This window comes from Oncorhynchus nerka, linkage group LG15, assembly GCF_034236695.1.
Source record: "Oncorhynchus nerka isolate Pitt River linkage group LG15, Oner_Uvic_2.0, whole genome shotgun sequence".
In the NCBI taxonomy this organism is placed as follows: domain Eukaryota; kingdom Metazoa; phylum Chordata; class Actinopteri; order Salmoniformes; family Salmonidae; genus Oncorhynchus; species Oncorhynchus nerka.
The window spans coordinates 28,226,744-28,245,134 of NC_088410.1; the positions used below are offsets into that span (position 1 = coordinate 28,226,744).

At 50.0% G+C, this 18,391-nt stretch overlaps 1 protein-coding gene across 1 annotated transcript in view; it reads right to left on the reverse strand.

Annotated features, from left to right (window-relative positions):
* Nucleotides 1-18,391, reverse strand: part of LOC115126670 (xylosyltransferase 1-like) — a 146,032-nt gene that overhangs the window by 17,354 nt on the left and 110,287 nt on the right. Inside the window, exons 8-9 of the mRNA XM_065001469.1 lie at nucleotides 15,371-15,636; nucleotides 1,819-2,014 (exon numbers count right to left, since the gene is read on the reverse strand). Coding sequence (XP_064857541.1) covers nucleotides 1,819-2,014; nucleotides 15,371-15,636 — 462 coding nt within the window. The remainder of the gene's footprint in view (nucleotides 1-1,818; nucleotides 2,015-15,370; nucleotides 15,637-18,391) is intronic.

Below are 18,391 nucleotides of genomic sequence, written 5' to 3' on the forward strand. Positions count from 1 at the left end.
TCAGAGGAAATACATATCACATGGCATTTCACATGGTTTGATTTTGGGTCCGGTACTGTTCAGTTTATATATGTTACCCCTTGGCAGAAAGCACAGCATTTTCACTGCTACGCAGACGATACACAATTTCTGTGTCACCAGAGAATTTTTGCTCCACGGATAGATTAGACTGTATTAGTGATTTAAATACCTAGATGGCTCACAACTTCCTCCAGCTAAATCAAGACATGACCGAGGTACTTATTGTTGGAGCCAAAGCACAGTGAAAGAATCTGGCCGCACATTTTAATTCACGGGCAATAAAGATGAAACACTAGGTAAAAAACCTAGGTGTTATTTTAGATTCTGAAATCAATTTCGAATCACACAATAGGAATGTGACCAAAAAAGCTTTTTACCACCCGGGGAACATTGCCAACGTGCTGATAGACACTTATCCATGCTTTTATTACAAACAGGCTTGACTACTGTGTAGCTCTCCTGTCTGTGTCACGCCCTGATCTGTTTCACCTGTCCTTGTGATTGTCTCCACCCCCTCCAGGTGTCACTTATTATCCCCTGTGTATATCCCTTTGTTTCCTGTCTCTCTGTGCCAGTTCATCTTATATGTTTCCAAGTCAACCAGCGGTTTTCCCGTTCTCCTGCTTTTTTGCAGTCTCCTTTTTCTAGTCCTCCCGGTTTTGATCCATGCCTATTTCTGGACTTTGTACCCGCCTGCCTGACCATTCTGCCTGCCTTGACCACGAGCCTGTCTGCCACTCGGTACCTCCTGGACTCTGATCTGGTTTTCTACTTCTAAAAGATGACTGTCACGCCCAGATCTGTTTCACCTGTCTTTATGATTGTCTCCCCACACCCTCCAGGTGTCGCCCATCTTCCCCATTATCCTCTGTGTATTTATACCTGTGTTCTGTTTGTCTGTTGCCAGTTCGTCTTGTCTTACCAGCGTGCTTTCCCGTCTTCCTGTTTCTCAAGTTCTGTCTCCTAGTTTTTCCCGGCTCTGACCATTCTGCCTGCTGTCCTGTATCTGCCTGACTCTGACCTGATTACAAACCTCTGCCTGCCCTGACCCCGAGCCTGCCTGCTGTCCTGTATCTGCCTGACTCTGATCTGATTACGGACCTCTGCCTGCCCTGACCCCGAGCCTGCCTGCTGTCCTGTACCTGCCTGACTCTGACCTGATTACGGACCTCTGCCTGCCCTGACCCCAAGCCTGCCTGCTGTCCTGTACCTGCCTGACTCTGATCACGAACCTCTGCCTGACTCTGATCACGAACCTCTGCCTGTCCTGACCCCGAGGCTGCCTGCTGTCCTGTACCTGCCTGACTCTGACCTGATTACGAACCTCTGCCTGCCCTGACCCAGAGAGAGGCTGCCTGCTGTCCTGTACCTGCCTGCTGTCCTGTACCTGCCTGACTCTGATCACAAACCTCTGCTTGTCCTCAACCTGCCCTTTGCCTGCCCCGTGTTTCTAATAAATGATCTGAGAACTGTACTATCTGCCTCCTGTGTCTGCATCTGGGTCATGGGGCGGCAGGGTAGCCTAGTGGTTAGAGCGTTGGACTAGTAACCGAAAGGCTGCAAGTTCGAATCCCCAAGCTGACAAGGTACAAATCTGTCGTTCTGCCCCTGAACAGGCAGTTAACCCACTGTTCCTAGGCCGTCATTGAAAATAAGAATTTGTTCTTAACTGACTTGCCTAGTAAAATAAAGGTAAAAAAATATATATATACCCTGAGTCGCCATATCACAGTGTTCTGGGAATGTTATATGAACATTACCTAAACGTTATACAACCAACAAAGGAAGGATCGTTACCTCAGTGAACTGCAGCCTGGTGAAGGTGCTGGGAGGGGAAGCCACCTTGTAGGTCTTCCTGGGCATCACCCAGGTCTCCAGGGTCTCCAGCTTGCTGGTTGCCAGGTTAGTGGCGTGGTGCTGGACCAGGTAGCCTTGGAACTGGTCCGACTGGAAGTAGAGATGCACTGACACCGGGTGGCCCATGGGGAAATACCTGGCAAACCAAGAGGAAACACACTTTTTAACCAACCTTTCTCAACAGACCTTTATCAGTAGCCTGTGTGCAGGTCTGTTTGGGCTATGATGCCAACTGTCACTCATTTTGACCGAGACAGCAATGGAGTTGACAACAACACAAACAAATGTGGGACCAGGCTACTTTATCAGGGTTTTACCTGGCAACACCAGTGGTAACCCAACAGACAGACCCATTGAGATTCCCATTAGAGGCCTCCCGGGTGGCGCAGTGGTTAAGGGCGCTGTACTGCAGCGCCAGCTGTGCCATCAGAGTCCCTGGGTTCGCGCCCAGGCTCTGTCGTAACCGGCCGTGACTGGGAGGTCCGTGGGGCGACGCACAATTGGCCTAGCGTCGTCCGGGTTAGGGAGGGCTTGGTCGGTAGGGAAATCCTTGTCTCATCGCGCACCAGCGACTCCTGTGGCGGGCCGGGCGCAGTGAGCACTAACCAAGGTTGCCAGGTGCACGGTGTACCCTCCGACACATTGGTGCGGCTGGCTTCCGAGTTGGATGCGCGCTGTGTTAAGAAGCAGTACGGCTGGTTGGGTTGTGTATTGGAGGACGCATGACTTTCAACCTTCGTCTCTCCCGAGCCCGTACGGGAGTTGTAGCGATGAGACAAGATAGTAGCTACTACAATTGGATACCACAAAATTGGGGAGAAAAAAGGGGTAAAATGAAAAAAAGAAAAAAAGAGATTCCCATTAGTGAACTTGATATGGTACCAGTGCTGTTTAAAAGGCCAATGGTGTAAGATGAGACTATCTAGATTAATCTATTGAACAACTACTGTTAGTACTGAACATACTAACAATGTTTGTAGATGCTAAAGTTCACTAGGGGGGCCTTGCTAATGTCTCTGACGCTAAAGTAAAGGTTAAGGGGATGTGCTGTGCTTTCTGTGATTGTGTGAAGGGAAGAGGCATTAACTCAATGACCTATAAAACATCTGTTGCTGTGGAGACTATTATTAAGGCTAGGAATGGACAGACTGACTGAGACCAGACTGCAGTTGTAGCCTGCCCCGGACCAGACCAATAAAGTCATTGGGTATATTGGCAGTAATATATTAAGTTAGTCACAGCCCGATAACCATGACACACCAATTCGTAACACACATATTGTCTAATACAGCGGTTCCCAACCTTTGCCATCCCGGGGATGATCAAATCAGCGTCAAAAGATCTTGAGGGCCACCATTCGCTGAGTCGCAGAATTTCTTTACATAAAATATCTTAGCGTTCAAATTTAGTCAATTTTATCAGTGAATGTAACAGATTTAACACATATTGTAATGTACAATTGCTTATAATACTATACATCCAATAACTACAATAAAATAAAATACACATTACAAATAGTAAATCATGTGTGGAGCAGGTAGTCCTCGGACCACAGGTTGAAAACTGCTGAGGTCAAAACACACACACACTAACAAAGTTGAACTGGTCTGGGACACCATTAAGAAGTCAGCTTGATCTTACAATCAGCTTGCCAGTCCAGGCTAGTCCTGATAGTTATATTGTTCTGGGGGCTGTGTGTGTGTGTGTGTGTGTGTGTGTGTGTGTGTGTGTGTGGAGTGAGTGTTTTTTTCTGATTCTGTACATGTGGCAGAAGGCTGGCACTGAGAGCAGAGCAGAGACTACTGGGAAAATAAACAGGTTGTGTTTGTGTTTCTCTCTCTCTCTCTCTCAATCCATCTCTCTCTCTCTCATCCTCCCCACGCCCAGTGTCCACCGTGTGTGTGTATGTGTATGTGCCCACCAGCCTTCTCATCAGTATTCCAGTAGTAGAACCAGGAGTCAGTCTGCCTGACAGCGCTGTGTGTGTGTGCCCGTCCCAGCCCGACAGCACTAGCTACCCTGACAAGCAGAACAGCAAACATTTACACCCGCTCACGGTGAGCACTCCACACCCTTTTCTCTCTATCCCTCTCTCCTCCTCCCTCCCTCCCTCCCTCGTTCCCACTATATAGGGAATAGGGTGCCGTTTGGGACACAGTTAGAGTAACAAAGGTTTCCTCACTCTCTGAGACTGAGTCAGTTACTCAGTTATTTATTACAGACCTACAGGGTGGGACTGTACTCACAATTTGAATTATACATAGACTCTTGGGAATGCCTGACGTTGACGTCTTTGACAATTGTGTGTTTGTGTGTCTGTGTCTGACTGTGTGTGTGTGTCTGTGTGTGTGTGTGCGCTAGAGAGAGAGAGAGAGAGAGAGAGCTAGAGAGAGAGGCAGAAAGAGCTAGAGAAAGAGAGAGTGATAGAGATTTTTTAAAAAGAGGTAGAGGTAGAGAGAAAGGAAGAGAGGCAGAAAAACAGAAAGGGGGTAGAGGGAGAAAGAGAGCGAGAGAAGAGAGTGAGAGAGAAAGAGAGAGAAGAGAGAGAGAGAGCGAGAGAAGAGAGAGAGAGAGAAAGAGAGAGAAGAGAGCGAGAGAGCGAGAAAGAGAGTAGGTGAAAGAGAGAGCATAGAGTGAATGGGGAGAGATGGGGGAGAGTGAGAGACAGGGAGAGAGAGAGAGAGAGAGAGAGAGAGAGAGAGAGAGATAGAGAGAGAGAGAGCGAGAAAGAGAGTAGGTGAAAGAGAGAGCATAGAGTGAATGGGGAGAGATGGAGGGAGAGTGAGAGACAGGGAGAGAGAGAGAGAGAGAGAGAGAGAGAAAGAGAGTAGGTAAAAGAGAGAGCATAGAGTGAATGGGGGAGAGATGGGGAGAGGGAGAGAGAGAGAGAGGAGAGAGAGAGAGAGAGAGAGAGAGTGCAGATACATAGAGCCTCCATTCAGCCCTTCCCTCCACCCCCTCCCCACTGGAGTCACAGCAGGCTGTGAAAAGACAGAAATCCCCCTCTCCTCTCCTCCGTCTCTCCTTCTCTCCATCCCCCCATGGCAGCCCCACCCTGCTGTCTCATACACACACTGTAAGCTCTACAAACATAGCCTCTCATGGCCCCAAACATTGCCCTGTGTGTGTGTGTGAGAGTGTGTGTGTGTGTGTGTGACAGCTGGGTGTGGATATGTTAGTGTGAAAGACTGAAAATTGCTTGTTTCCTCGCAGCAAATGCTTTTCTCACATGATCCCACAATTAGAGATTTGCAGACTGACACGTATACTCACAGATGCCCTCTTGCTCTCACACACACACACACACACACACACACACACACACACACACACACACACACACAACCTCGTTTCCCTTCCTTCCCAATTTACAGGCAGAGGCATGAGTAGAAACAGCTGTAGTTAAACGATAGACATAGTGTGTGTGTGTGTGTGCAGCTAGATGGAAACATGCTTCCTCTCATCTTGACCCTGTACCCAGAGACCCCTGCAGCTACCCACAATGCAGAACTACCTGCCTGCCTGCTATCCAGCCTACTTATGTGGAACTATACTGGATCTAAAACAGACTGATAATACAAGCTGCCAGCAGCAGAAACATGGGTGTATAGTACATCTCACGTTGGTTGGAACACGGACAATTCCACCAGAATGGTGTCGCATCCCTCCAACAGACTTCCAGACACTTGTAGAATCTATGCCAAGGTGCATTGGATCTGTTCTGGCAACTACTAAAGTACTTTATGTTGGTGTTTCCTTTATTTTGGCAGTTACCTGTGCATTGGCCCTGAGACTCAGCTAAAAGCAGGTTTCATATTCTAGCTACTGCAGGTGCTGCTGGTCCCAAATGTGTTGCAACTGTGGTATTACAATACAGTAACAGTTAACTAAGACAAAAGACACGTTGGCTTCAAACTGGCTTCCTGTTTTAGCATCCATCGATGACAGGGATCCCAAATGTGTCATAGCAACGGCCATTTCACCCGTGGAAGTAACTGTATGGAGACAAGTGACATAAAAGAACCAGCTGACACGTCTCCTGATCCAGGAAGCTGGATGCTATGGATCGCAAAAGTATCGTAACACCGGTGTAAATCTACATTGGCAAATGTGTCAACAGTAGGCCTCGTTACTAAACAAACAGTCCCAGCATATACAGCTGCTATGGATCCCACATCTTATAACACCAGTATCGTCAATCGTAATTCTAGGGACACAGAAATGTTACTGGTCTCGAAGGAACATGGAGCAGCACCATCCATGACCTATATACAGTACACCTTCACATGGTGTAATTGATCTGCTGTATCGTCTTACTGAGTGAACAGTGTGAACCGTACCGGTTCCCATCGGCTCATTAGAAGCAGGGTATTGTTGCTAGTGATGCCGTATGGATAGTGTTGACGTACGGATAGCGTTGACGCGTGATGCCGTACGGATAGTGTTGACGTACGGATAGCGTTGATGCGTGATGCCGTATGGATAGTGTTGACGTACGGATAGCGTTGACGCGTGATGCCGTACGGATAGTGTTGACGCGTGATGCCGTATGGATAGTGTTGACGTACGGATAGCGTTGATGCGTGATGCCGTACGGATAGCGTTGACGCGTGATGCCGTACGGATAGTGTTGACGTACGGATAGTGTTGACGTACGGATAGCGTTGACGCGTGATGCCGTACGGATAGTGTTGACGCGTGATGCCGTATGGATAGTGTTGACGTACGGATAGCGTTGATGCGTGATGCCGTACGGATAGCGTTGACGCGTGATGCCGTACGGATAGTGTTGACGTACGGATAGCGTTGATGCGTGATGCCGTACGGATAGTGTTGACGTACGGATAGCGTTGATGCGTGATGCCGTACGGATAGCGTTGACGCGTGATGCCGTACGGATAGTGTTGACGTACGGATAGTGTTGATGCGTGATGCCGTACGGATAGTGTTGACGTACGGATAGTGTTGACGCGTGATGCCGTACGGATAGTGTTGACGCGTGATGCCGTATGGATAGTGTTGACGTACGGATAGTGTTGACGCGTGATGCCGTACGGATAGTGTTGACGTACGGATAGTGTTGACGCGTGATGCCGTACGGATAGTGTTGACGTACGGATAGTGTTGACGCGTGATGCCGTATGGATAGTGTTGACGTACGGATAGCGTTGACGCGTGATGCCGTACGGATAGTGTTGACGCGTGATGCCGTACGGATAGTGTTGACGTACGGATAGCGTTGACGCGTGATGCCGTACGGATAGTGTTGACGCGTGATGCCGTACGGATAGTGTTGACGTACGGATAGCGTTGATGCGTGATGCCGTACGGATAGCGTTGATGCGTGATGCCGTACGGATAGTGTTGACGTACGGATAGTGTTGACGCGTGATGCCGTATGGATAGTGTTGACGTACGGATAGCGTTGATGCGTGATGCCGTACGGATAGTGTTGACGCGTGATGCCGTACGGATAGCGTTGACGCGTGATGCCGTATGGATAGTGTTGACGTACGGATAGCGTTGATGCGTGATGCCGTACGGATAGCGTTGATGCGTGATGCCGTACGGATAGTGTTGACGCGTGATGCCGTATGGATAGTGTTGACGTACGGATAGCGTTGATGCGTGATGCCGTACGGATAGCGTTGATGCGTGATGCCGTACGGATAGCGTTGATGCGTGATGCCGTACGGATAGTGTTGACGTACGGATAGCGTTGATGCGTGATGCCGTACGGATAGCGTTGACGCGTGATGCCGTACGGATAGTGTTGACGTACGGATAGCGTTGATGCGTGATGCCGTACGGATAGTGTTGACGCGTGATGCCGTACGGAAAGTGTTGACGCGTGATGCCGTATGGATAGTGTTGACGTACGGATAGCGTTGACGCGTGATGCCGTATGGATAGTGTTGACGTACGGATAGTGTTGACGCGTGATGCCGTACGGATAGTGTTGACGTACGGATAGTGTTGACGTACGGATAGTGTTGACGTACGGATAGTGTTGACGTACGGATAGTGTTGACGCGTGATGCCGTACGGATAGTGTTGACGTACGGATAGCGTTGACGCGTGATGCCGTATGGATAGTGTTGACGTACGGATAGTGTTGACGCGTGATGCCGTACGGATAGTGTTGACGCGTGATGCCGTATGGATAGTGTTGACGTACGGATAGTGTTGACGCGTGATGCCGTATGGATAGTGTTGACGTACGGATAGTGTTGATGCGTGATGCCGTACGGATAGTGTTGACGTACGGATAGTGTTGACGCGTGATGCCGTATGGATAGTGTTGACGTACGGATAGTGTTGACGCGTGATGCCGTACGGATAGTGTTGATGCGTGATGCCGTATGGATAGTGTTGACGTACGGATAGTGTTGACGCGTGATGCCGTATGGATAGTGTTGACGCGTGATGCCGTACGGATAGTGTTGACGCGTGATGCCGTACGGATAGTTGACGACGGATAGTGTTGACGCGGATAGCGTTGACACGGATAGTGTTGATGCGTGATGCCGTATGGATAGTGTTGACGTACGGATAGTGTTGACGTACGGATAGTGTTGATGCGTGATGACGTACGGATAGTGTTGATGCGTGATGCCGTACGGATAGCGTTGACGTACGGATAGTGTTGATGCGTGATGCCGTACGGATAGTGTTGACGTACGGATAGTGTTGACGCGTGATGCCGTACGGATAGCGTTGACGTACGGATAGTGTTGATGCGTGATGCCGTACGGATAGTGTTGACGCGTGATGCCGTACGGATAGTGTTGACGCGTGATGCCGTACGGATAGTGTTGACGTACGGACGGATGTTGACGCGTGATGCCGTACGGATAGTGTTGACGCGTGATGCCGCACGGATAGTGTTGACGCACGGATATGCCGCACGGATAGTGTTGACGCGTGATGCCGCACGGATAGTGTTGACGCGTGATGCCGCATGGATAGTGTTGACGCACGGATAGTGTTGACGCGTGATGCCGCACGGATAGTGTTGATGCGTGATGCCGCATGGATAGCGTTGACGTACGGATAGTGTTGATAGTGATGACGCACGGATAGCGTTGATGGATAGCGATGACGCACGGATAGTGTTGACGCGTGATGCCGCACGGATAGTGTTGATGCGTGACGCACGGATAGTGTTGACGCGTGATGCCGCACGGATAGTGTTGACGCACGGATAGTGTTGACGCGTGATGCCGCACGGATAGTGTTGACGCGTGATGCCGCATGGATAGTGTTGACGACGGATAGCGCTGACGCGTGATGCCGCATGGATAGTGTTGACGCCGCACGGATAGTGTTGACGCGTGATGCCGTACGGATAGTGTTGACGATACGGATAGTGATGCCGCACGGATAGTGTTGACGCGTGATGCCGACGGATAGTGTTGACGCACGGATAGCGTTGACGCGTGATGCCGTATGGATAGTGCCGCACGGATAGTGTTGACGCGTGATGCCGCACGGATAGTGTTGACGCGTGATGCCGCATGGATAGTGCTTGACGCACGGATAGTGTTGACGTGGATGCCGTATGGATAGTGATGCCGCACGGATAGTGTTGACGCGTGATGCCGCACGGATAGTGTTGACGCACGTGATAGTGTTGACGCGTGATGCCGTACGGATAGTGTTTGACGCACGGATAGTGTTGACGCGTGATGCCGCACGGATAGTGTTGATGCCGTATGGATAGTGTTGACGACGGATAGTGTTGACGCGATGCCGCATGGATGCCGTACGGATAGTGTTGACGCGTGATGCCGCACGGATAGTGTTGACGCGTGATGCCGCACGGATAGTGTTGACGCGTGATGCCGCGGATAGTGATGACGCGTGATGCCGCACGGATAGTGTTGACGCGTGATGCCGTATGGATAGTGTTGACGTGATGCCGGATAGTGTTGATAGTGATGCCGTACGGATAGTGTTGACGCGTGATGCCGTATGGATAGTGCTGACGCACGGATAGTGTTGACGCTGATGCCGTACGGATAGTGTTGACGCGTGATGCCGTATGGATAGTGTTGACGTACGGATAGTGTTGACGCGTGATGCCGTACGGATAGTGTTGACGCGTGATGCCGTACGGATAGTGTTGACGTACGGATAGTGTTGACGCGTGATGCCGTACGGATAGTGTTGACGCGTGATGCCGTACGGATAGTGTTGACGCGTGATGCCGTACGGGCAGTAGTGCCGTACGGATAGTGTTGACGCGTGATGCCGTACGGATAGTGTTGACGCGTGATGCCGTACGGATAGCGTTGACGTACGGATAGTGTTGACGTACGGATAGTGTTGACGTACGGATAGTGTTGACGTACGGATAGTGTTGACGCGTGATGCCGTACGGATAGCGTTGACGTACGGATAGTGTTGACGCGTGATGCCGTACGGATAGTGTTGATGCGTGATGCCGTACGGATAGTGTTGACGCGTGATGCCGTACGGATAGTGTTGACGCGTGATGCCGTACGGATAGTGTTGACGCGTGATGCCGTACGGATAGTGTTGACGCGTGATGCCGTACGGATAGTGTTGACGCGTGATGCCGTACGGATAGTGTTGACGCGTGATGCCGCACGGATAGTGTTGACGCGTGATGCCGCACGGATAGTGTTGACGCACGGATAGTGTTGACGCGTGATGCCGCACGGATAGTGTGTTGATAGTGCCGCACGGATAGTGTTGACGCGTGATGCCGCACGGATAGTGTTGACGCGTGATGCCGTACGGATAGTGTTGACGCGTGATGCCGTACGGATAGTGTTGACGCGTGATGCCGTACGGATAGTGTTGACGCGTGATGCCGTACGGATAGTGTTGACGCGTGATGCCGTACGGATAGTGTTGACGTACGGATAGTGTTGACGCGTGATGCCGTATGGATAGTGTTGACGTACGGATAGTGTTGATGCGTGATGCCGTACGGATAGTGTTGACGCGTGATGCCGCACGGATAGTGACGCTGATGACGCACGGATAGTGTTGACGCGTGATGCCGCACGGATAGTGTTGACGCGTGATGCCGCACGGATAGTGTTGACGCGCGATGCCGCACGGATAGTGTTGACGCGTGATGCCGCACGGATAGTGTTGACGCGTGATGCCGCACGGATAGTGTTGACGCGTGATGCCGCACGGATAGTGTTGATAGCGTGATGCCGCACGGATAGTGTTGACGCACGGATAGTGTTGACGCGTGGATAGTGTTGACGCACGGATAGTGTTGACGCGTGATGCCGCACGGATAGCGTGATGCCGCACGGATAGTGCTGACGCGTGATGCCGCACGGATAGTGTTGACGCGTGATGCCGCACGGATAGTGTTGACGCGTGATGCCGCACGGATAGTGTTGACGCGTGATGCCGCACGGATAGTGTTTGATGCCACGGATAGTGTTGACGCGTGATGCCGCACGGATAGTGTTGACGCACGGATAGTGTTGACGCGTGATGCCGCACGGATAGTGTTGACGCGTGATGCCGCACGGATAGTGTTGACGCGTGATGCCGCACGGATAGTGCTGACGCACGGATAGTGCTGACGCGTGATGCCGCACGGATAGTGTTGACGCACGGATAGTGTTGACGATAGTGATGCCGCACGGATAGTGTTGACGCGCGATGCCGCACGGATAGTGTTGACGCGTGATGCCGCACGGATAGTGTTGACGCGTGATGCGGATAGTGTTGACACGGATAGTGTTGATAGTGATGCCGCACGGATAGTGTTGACGCGTGATGCCGCACGGATAGTGTTGACGCGTGATGCCGCACGGATAGCGTTGACGCACGGATAGTGTTGACGCGTGATGCCGTACGGATAGTGTTGACGCGTGATGCCGCGGATAGTGTTGACGCGTGATGCCGTACGGATAGTGTTGACGCGTGATGCCGTACGGATAGTGTTGACGCGTGATGCCGTACGGATAGTGTTGACGCGTGATGCCGTACGGATAGTGTTGACGCGTGATGCCGTACGGATAGTGTTGACGCGTGATGCCGTACGGATAGCGTTGACGTACGGATAGTGTTGACGCGTGATGCCGTACGGATAGTGTTGACGCGTGATGCCGTACGGATAGTGTTGACGTACGGATAGTGTTGACGCGTGATGCCGTACGGATAGTGTTGACGCGTGATGCCGGATACGGATAGTGTTGACGCGTGATGCCGCACGGATAGTGTTGATGCGTGATGCCCACGGATATGACGACGGATAGTGTTGACGCGTGATGCCGTACGGATAGTGTTGACGCGTGATGCCGTACGGATAGCGTTGACGTACGGATAGTGTTGATGCGTGATGCCGTATGGATAGTGTTGACGTACGGATAGTGTTGACGCGTGATGCCGTACGGATAGTGTTGATGCGTGATGCCGTACGGATAGTGTTGACGTACGGATAGTGTTGACGCGTGATGCCGTACGGATAGTGTTGACGCGTGATGCCGTACGGATAGTGTTGACGCGTGATGCCGTACGGATAGTGTTGACGTACGGATAGTGTTGACGCGTGATGCCGTACGGATAGTGTTGACGCGTGATGCCGTACGGATAGTGTTGACGTACGGATAGTGTTGACGCGTGATGCCGTACGGATAGTGTTGACGCGTGATGCCGTACGGATAGTGTTGACGCGTGATGCCGTACGGATAGCGTTGACGTACGGATAGTGTTGACGCGTGATGCCGTACGGATAGTGTGTTGACGTACGGATAGTGTTGATGCCGCACGGATAGTGTTGACGCGTGATGCCGCATGGATAGTGTTGACGACGGATGCCGTTACGGATAGTGTTGACCGTGATGCCGACGGATAGTGTTGACGCGTGATGCCGCATGGATAGCGTTGACGCACGGATAGTGTTGACGCGTGGATATGCCGCACGGATAGTGTTGACGCGTGATGCCGTACGGATAGTGTTGACGCGTGATGCCGTACGGATAGTGTTGACGTACATATAGTGTTGACGCGTGATGCCGTACGGATAGCGTTGACGTACGGATAGTGTTGACGTACGGATAGTGTTGACGTACGGATAGTGTTGACGTACGGATAGTGTTGACGCGTGATGCCGTACGGATAGTGTTGACGCGTGATGCCGTACGGATAGCGTTGACGTACGGATAGTGTTGACGCGTGATGCCGTACGGATAGTGTTGACGCGTGATGCCGTACGGATAGTGTTGACGCGTGATGCCGTACGGATAGTGTTGACGCGTGATGCCGTACGGATAGTGTTGACGTACGGATAGTGTTGACGCGTGATGCCGTACGGATAGTGTTGATGCGTGATGCCGTACGGATAGCGTTGACGTACGGATAGTGTTGACGCGTGATGCCGTACGGATAGTGTTGACGCGTGATGCCGTACGGATAGTGTTGACGCGTGATGCCGTACGGATAGTGTTGACGCGTGATGCCGTACGGATAGCGTTGACGTACGGATAGTGTTGATGCGTGATGCCGTATGGATAGTGTTGACGTACGGATAGTGTTGACGCGTGATGCCGTACGGATAGTGTTGACGCGTGATGCCGTATGGATACTGTTGACGTACGGATAGTGTTGATGCCGTACGGATAGTGTTGACGCGTGATGCCGTATGGATAGTGTTGACGTACGGATAGTGTTGACGCGTGATGCCGTACGGATAGTGTTGACGCGTGATGCCGTACGGATAGCCGACGACGGATAGCGTGATGCCGCACGGATAGTGTTGATGCGTGATGCCGTACGGATAGTGGACGTTGATGCCGCACGGATATGCCGTACGGATAGCGTTGACGTACGGATAGTGTTGACGCGTGATGCCGTACGGATAGTGTTGATGCGTGATGCCGTACGGCTAGTGTTGACGCGTGATGCCGTACGGATAGTGTTGACGTACGGATAGTGTTGATGCGTGATGCCGTACGGATAGTGTTGACGCGTGATGCCGTACGGATAGCGTTGACGCGGATAGTGTTGACGGATACGTGTTGACGCGTGATGCCGCACGGATAGTGTTGATGCGTGATGCCGCACGGATAGTGTTGACGCGGATAGTGTTGACGCGTGATGCCGCACGGATAGCGCTGACGCACGGATAGTGTTGACGCGTGATGCCGTGATGCCGATACGGATAGTGTTGCGTGATGCCGTACGGATAGTGTTGACGCGTGATGCCGTACGGATAGTGTTGACGCGTGATGCCGTACGGATAGTGTTGACGCGTGATGCCGTACGGATAGTGTTGACGCGTGATGCCGTACGGATAGTGTTGACGCGTGATGCCGTACGGATAGTGTTGACGCGTGATGCCGTACGGATAGTGTTGACGCGTGATGCCACGGATAGTGTTGACGCGTGATGCCGCACGGATAGTGTTGACGCGTGATGCCGTACGGATAGTGTTGACGCGTGATGCCGTACGGATAGTGTTGACGCGTGATGCCGTACGGATAGTGTTGACGCGTGATGCCGTACGGATAGCGTTGACGCGTGATGCCGTACGGATAGCGTTGATGCGTGATGCCGTACAGATAGTGTTGACGCGTGATGCCATCTGACACCAGATATGTTTATTATTGGATGAGGAAGGATACAAAAAGGTTTCTGACGGAGGGTTGAATTTCACCCAAAACATTGATGTGTGTCACTGTCACGATGCTGTGAATGACTGCTGTGTGTGTGTGTGTGTGTGTGTGAATTCATGTTCTGTGCATGCATTTTCTGTGCGTGTATAATACTATTTGTGTGTACGTGTGTATGTGTGTGTGTGTCAGTGCGTGTGCATGTTAGCATGTTATATGCATGCCTGTACACAGTGGTGGAAAAAGTACCCAATCGTCATACTGGAGGAGAGGTAAAGATACCTTAATACAAAATGACTCAAGTAAAAGTAAAAAACTCGACTAAAAGTAAAATACTACTTGAGTAAAATTGTAAAAGTATTTGGTTTTCAATATACTTAAGTATCAAAAGTAAATGAATTGCTAAAATGTACTTCAGTATCAAAAGTAAAAGTATAAATCATTTCAAATTCCTTATACTAAGCAAAGCAGCTGGCCACAATTTGTAGTTTAAATTTGTATTTATTTACGGATAGCCAGGGGCACGCTCCTACAAACGAAGTATGTGTTTAGTGAGTCCGCCAGATCAGAGGCAGTAGGGGTGACCAGAGGTGATCTACTTTTTACTGCAAAATAATGTACTTTCTACTCCAAACATTTTCCCTGACACCCAAAAGTACAAGTTACATGATGAATGCTTAGCAAGACAGGAAAATGGTCTAATTCACACACTTATCAAGAGAACATTTTCTTTAGGAATGTAATGAAGTAAAAGGAGTCAAAAATATGAATAGTAAAGTAAAGTACAGATACCCATAAGAACTACTTAAGTATTTTTACTTAAGTACTTTACACCACTGTGTGTACATGTGTTCAGTGTGTGACCTGGACTGCTTACTAACCTGCAGCTGTCATCCTTAGGATCTCCTTGCAGCGATGCTGCCGCCCTGGCCAGGCCCATACGAGCAAACGCATGGTAGAGTGTGAGCTGTGTGTCGCTCAGGGTTGCGACCCCATCCGCCTCGTCAAACGCACTCTCCCAGTAGGCCTGGAGGCCAGGGGTCCCCTGGGGCATAGGTCCAAACAGGTAGCCATCCAGTTGGTTCACTATCTCCTGGTTAACACTGGCTTCAAACTTCCTGGCGAAGAACGTAGGACGGGACGTTTGCTGTGAGGAAATGGAGGGAGTAGGAGAGAAGGGGAGAGAGAAACATAGAGAAGATTATAGAAATGGTGGCTTGCTGGGAACAACTGCAGAATGGGAGATGGAGTGGAAGTGAGTGGGAGTTTGTGTGAGAGAGAGAGAGAGAGAGAGAGAGAGAGAGAGAGAGAGAGAGAGAGAGAGAGAGAGAGGAGAGAATGAGAGAGAATGAGAAAGAGAGAGAGAGAGAGAGAGAGAGAGAGGAGAGAGAGAATGAGAGAGAATGAGAGAGAGAGAGAGAGAGAGAGAGAGAGGAGAGAGAGAGGAGAGAAAGAGAGAGTATGAGAGAGAGAATGAGAGAGAGAGAGAGAGAGAGAGAGAGGGGAGAGAGAATGAGAGAGAGAGAGAGAGAGAGAGAGAGAGAGAGAGAGGAGAGAAAGAGAGAGAATGAGAGAGAGAGAGAGAGAGAGAGAGAGGGGAGAGAGAATGAGAGAGAGAGAGAGAGAGAGAGAGAGGAGAGAGAGAGAGGAGAGAAAGAGAGAGAGAGAAAGAGAGAGAATAAGAGAGAGAGAGAGAGAGAGAGAGAGAGAGAGAGAGAGAGAGGAGAGAAAGAGAGAGAATGAGAGAGAGAGAATGAGAGAGAAAGAGTGTGTACATGTGTATGTGCGAGGGGCATCTTTGATTTAATATTCTCTCCCACATACAGAAGACAACGAGCAGATACACTGCCACGTCATATCTGGTAAACTGTCTCAGTACCCACGTTCTCTCTCTCTCTCTCTCTCTCTCTCTCTCTCTCTCTCTCTCTCTCTCTCTCGCCTGCACATTTATTAAGTTCAGGGTTGCGTCTTTTCCCCCTGTCAGCTACCAGAGCTGGCTGCTTCTTTCAAACACAAGACAAAACCACAGAAGAAGACTTCCTGTTTCCTTTGTACTTCCTGAAACACCAGGGAACCTTACCTTTATCTCTCTCCCCCATCTCTCTCTCTCTCTCTCTCTCTCCAATCCCTGTCTCTGTCTCTCTCTCTCTATCCAATCCCTGTCTCTCTCTCCAATCCCTGTCTCTCTCTCTCTCTCTCCAATCCCTGTCTCTGTCTCTCTCTCCAATCCCTGTCTCTCTCTCTCTCTCTCCAATCCCTGTCTCTGTCTCTCTATCCGCCGCTTGCTGATCTCCATGACAACAGACATAAAACACCCAGAAGTCAGTCTCAGTTCTCTCCAAAACAACTCTCTCTATCTGTGCTACTAGGGCCTTGTTGTTAAGGAGGGTTTTGGGATTAACATTTTAGATGCATCACATTGTTGTTCCTCGTTGTTTGTGAGAGAGAGAATGTGTGTGTGTGTGTGGGAGTGTCAGAGCGTGTGGCTGTAAGTTTGTGTGGGTGATCGGATGCATCACTTTTCTCGCTAGAAAAACAAGGAGTGTCACGTCCACACTTTAAGAGGCATTTCGCTACTTTGCTTATGGCCCACTGAAATGGCTTTGAATGGCTGTGGGAGGCACTTACTGAAATGGCTTTGAATGGCTGTGGGAGGCACTTACTGAAATGGAAAGGGACTGGAGACGGGACTATAAATGACAACTGGAAGGAGGTGGGAGAAAAATGAATGAAGGCTCATAAGTGCTGATGTCAACAATGGCTAATTGGCGTATGTAAATTAGTTTCCTCTAGAAGATGGTGTGTGCAGTGTTTTCAACAAGCGCCGGCTGTCGGCTATACAGCCAATTACAGTCATTTTCAGCCAGGTACTTTTTCCACTTAAATGACTTTTCAAAAAGTCTGCCGATCCCTCTCCCGCTAGAATGAACGATATGCATCCTCTAGCCATCTACTGATAGGACAGGCGCCTGTCAGTCACGAAGTGAGCGATGACAGGGAAACCCTGCTGGTTTGACAGTCTGCTGTCTGCCCCGCCTCTCGGGTACTTGGGTGTGTGTTGTGTGTTCTGTGGTTGCAGTCAAATGTCTTTACACTACAGGTTGGTGGCGCCTGGATAGAATGGTCTCGCGGTACATACAGGAACAACAGGTAGGTTAGTAGAGAGAGAGTCTCACACTGGTCCGAAATATGATAAAAGAAAACGGATTGAATCGTTTTAAAAGATATTGATACATATGCTATTTTTAAATAGTATTTTTTATATGGTATTTTTAAATTGTATTTTGATATGGTATTTTCACAATGATTAGATGTACAGTAGTTTTATTGATTGAATCAAAGTGTTGACAATGGAGTCAACTGCTGCTTCGTGTGTAGCAAAGCCCATGTTTAACACCTGCTTCATTCTTCAATAATACCTGTACTACAGACAGCTGAGAAAATGCCTCTTAAAAGTGCCTCTTAAAAGGAAGCTGGTAGCCTGTGGAAGGATTCTTTAAAGGCTCAGTGAAGGCAAAATGATTCTATGTTAATTATATCAGTGTTATTTCCTGACGGTTGCTGGTTGAAAATTCAATCTAGCATTAGAATGTACCAGAGTCCACCAAAAATAGAGCTTGTTCGGCAAAAAAAATATAATCTTAACACGCTCCCCCCCAGCCCTGGGGAGCGTGTCTGGGTACTTTGTCTATTTGGCTGGCAACTCCATGTGCTTGTGGAAAACACGGTGTGAATGGGGTGTTAGGATGATGTGGATGGATGAAGGGTGGAGGATATGATTAATAGTATTCTCTCTCTCTGTTTGTCTCTGTCTCTCTGTCTTCCTTTATCTCTCTCTACGTCTACATCTCTGCCCCCCCGTGTCCCTCCATCTCTCTCTCCATCCCTCTCTCTCCACCCCT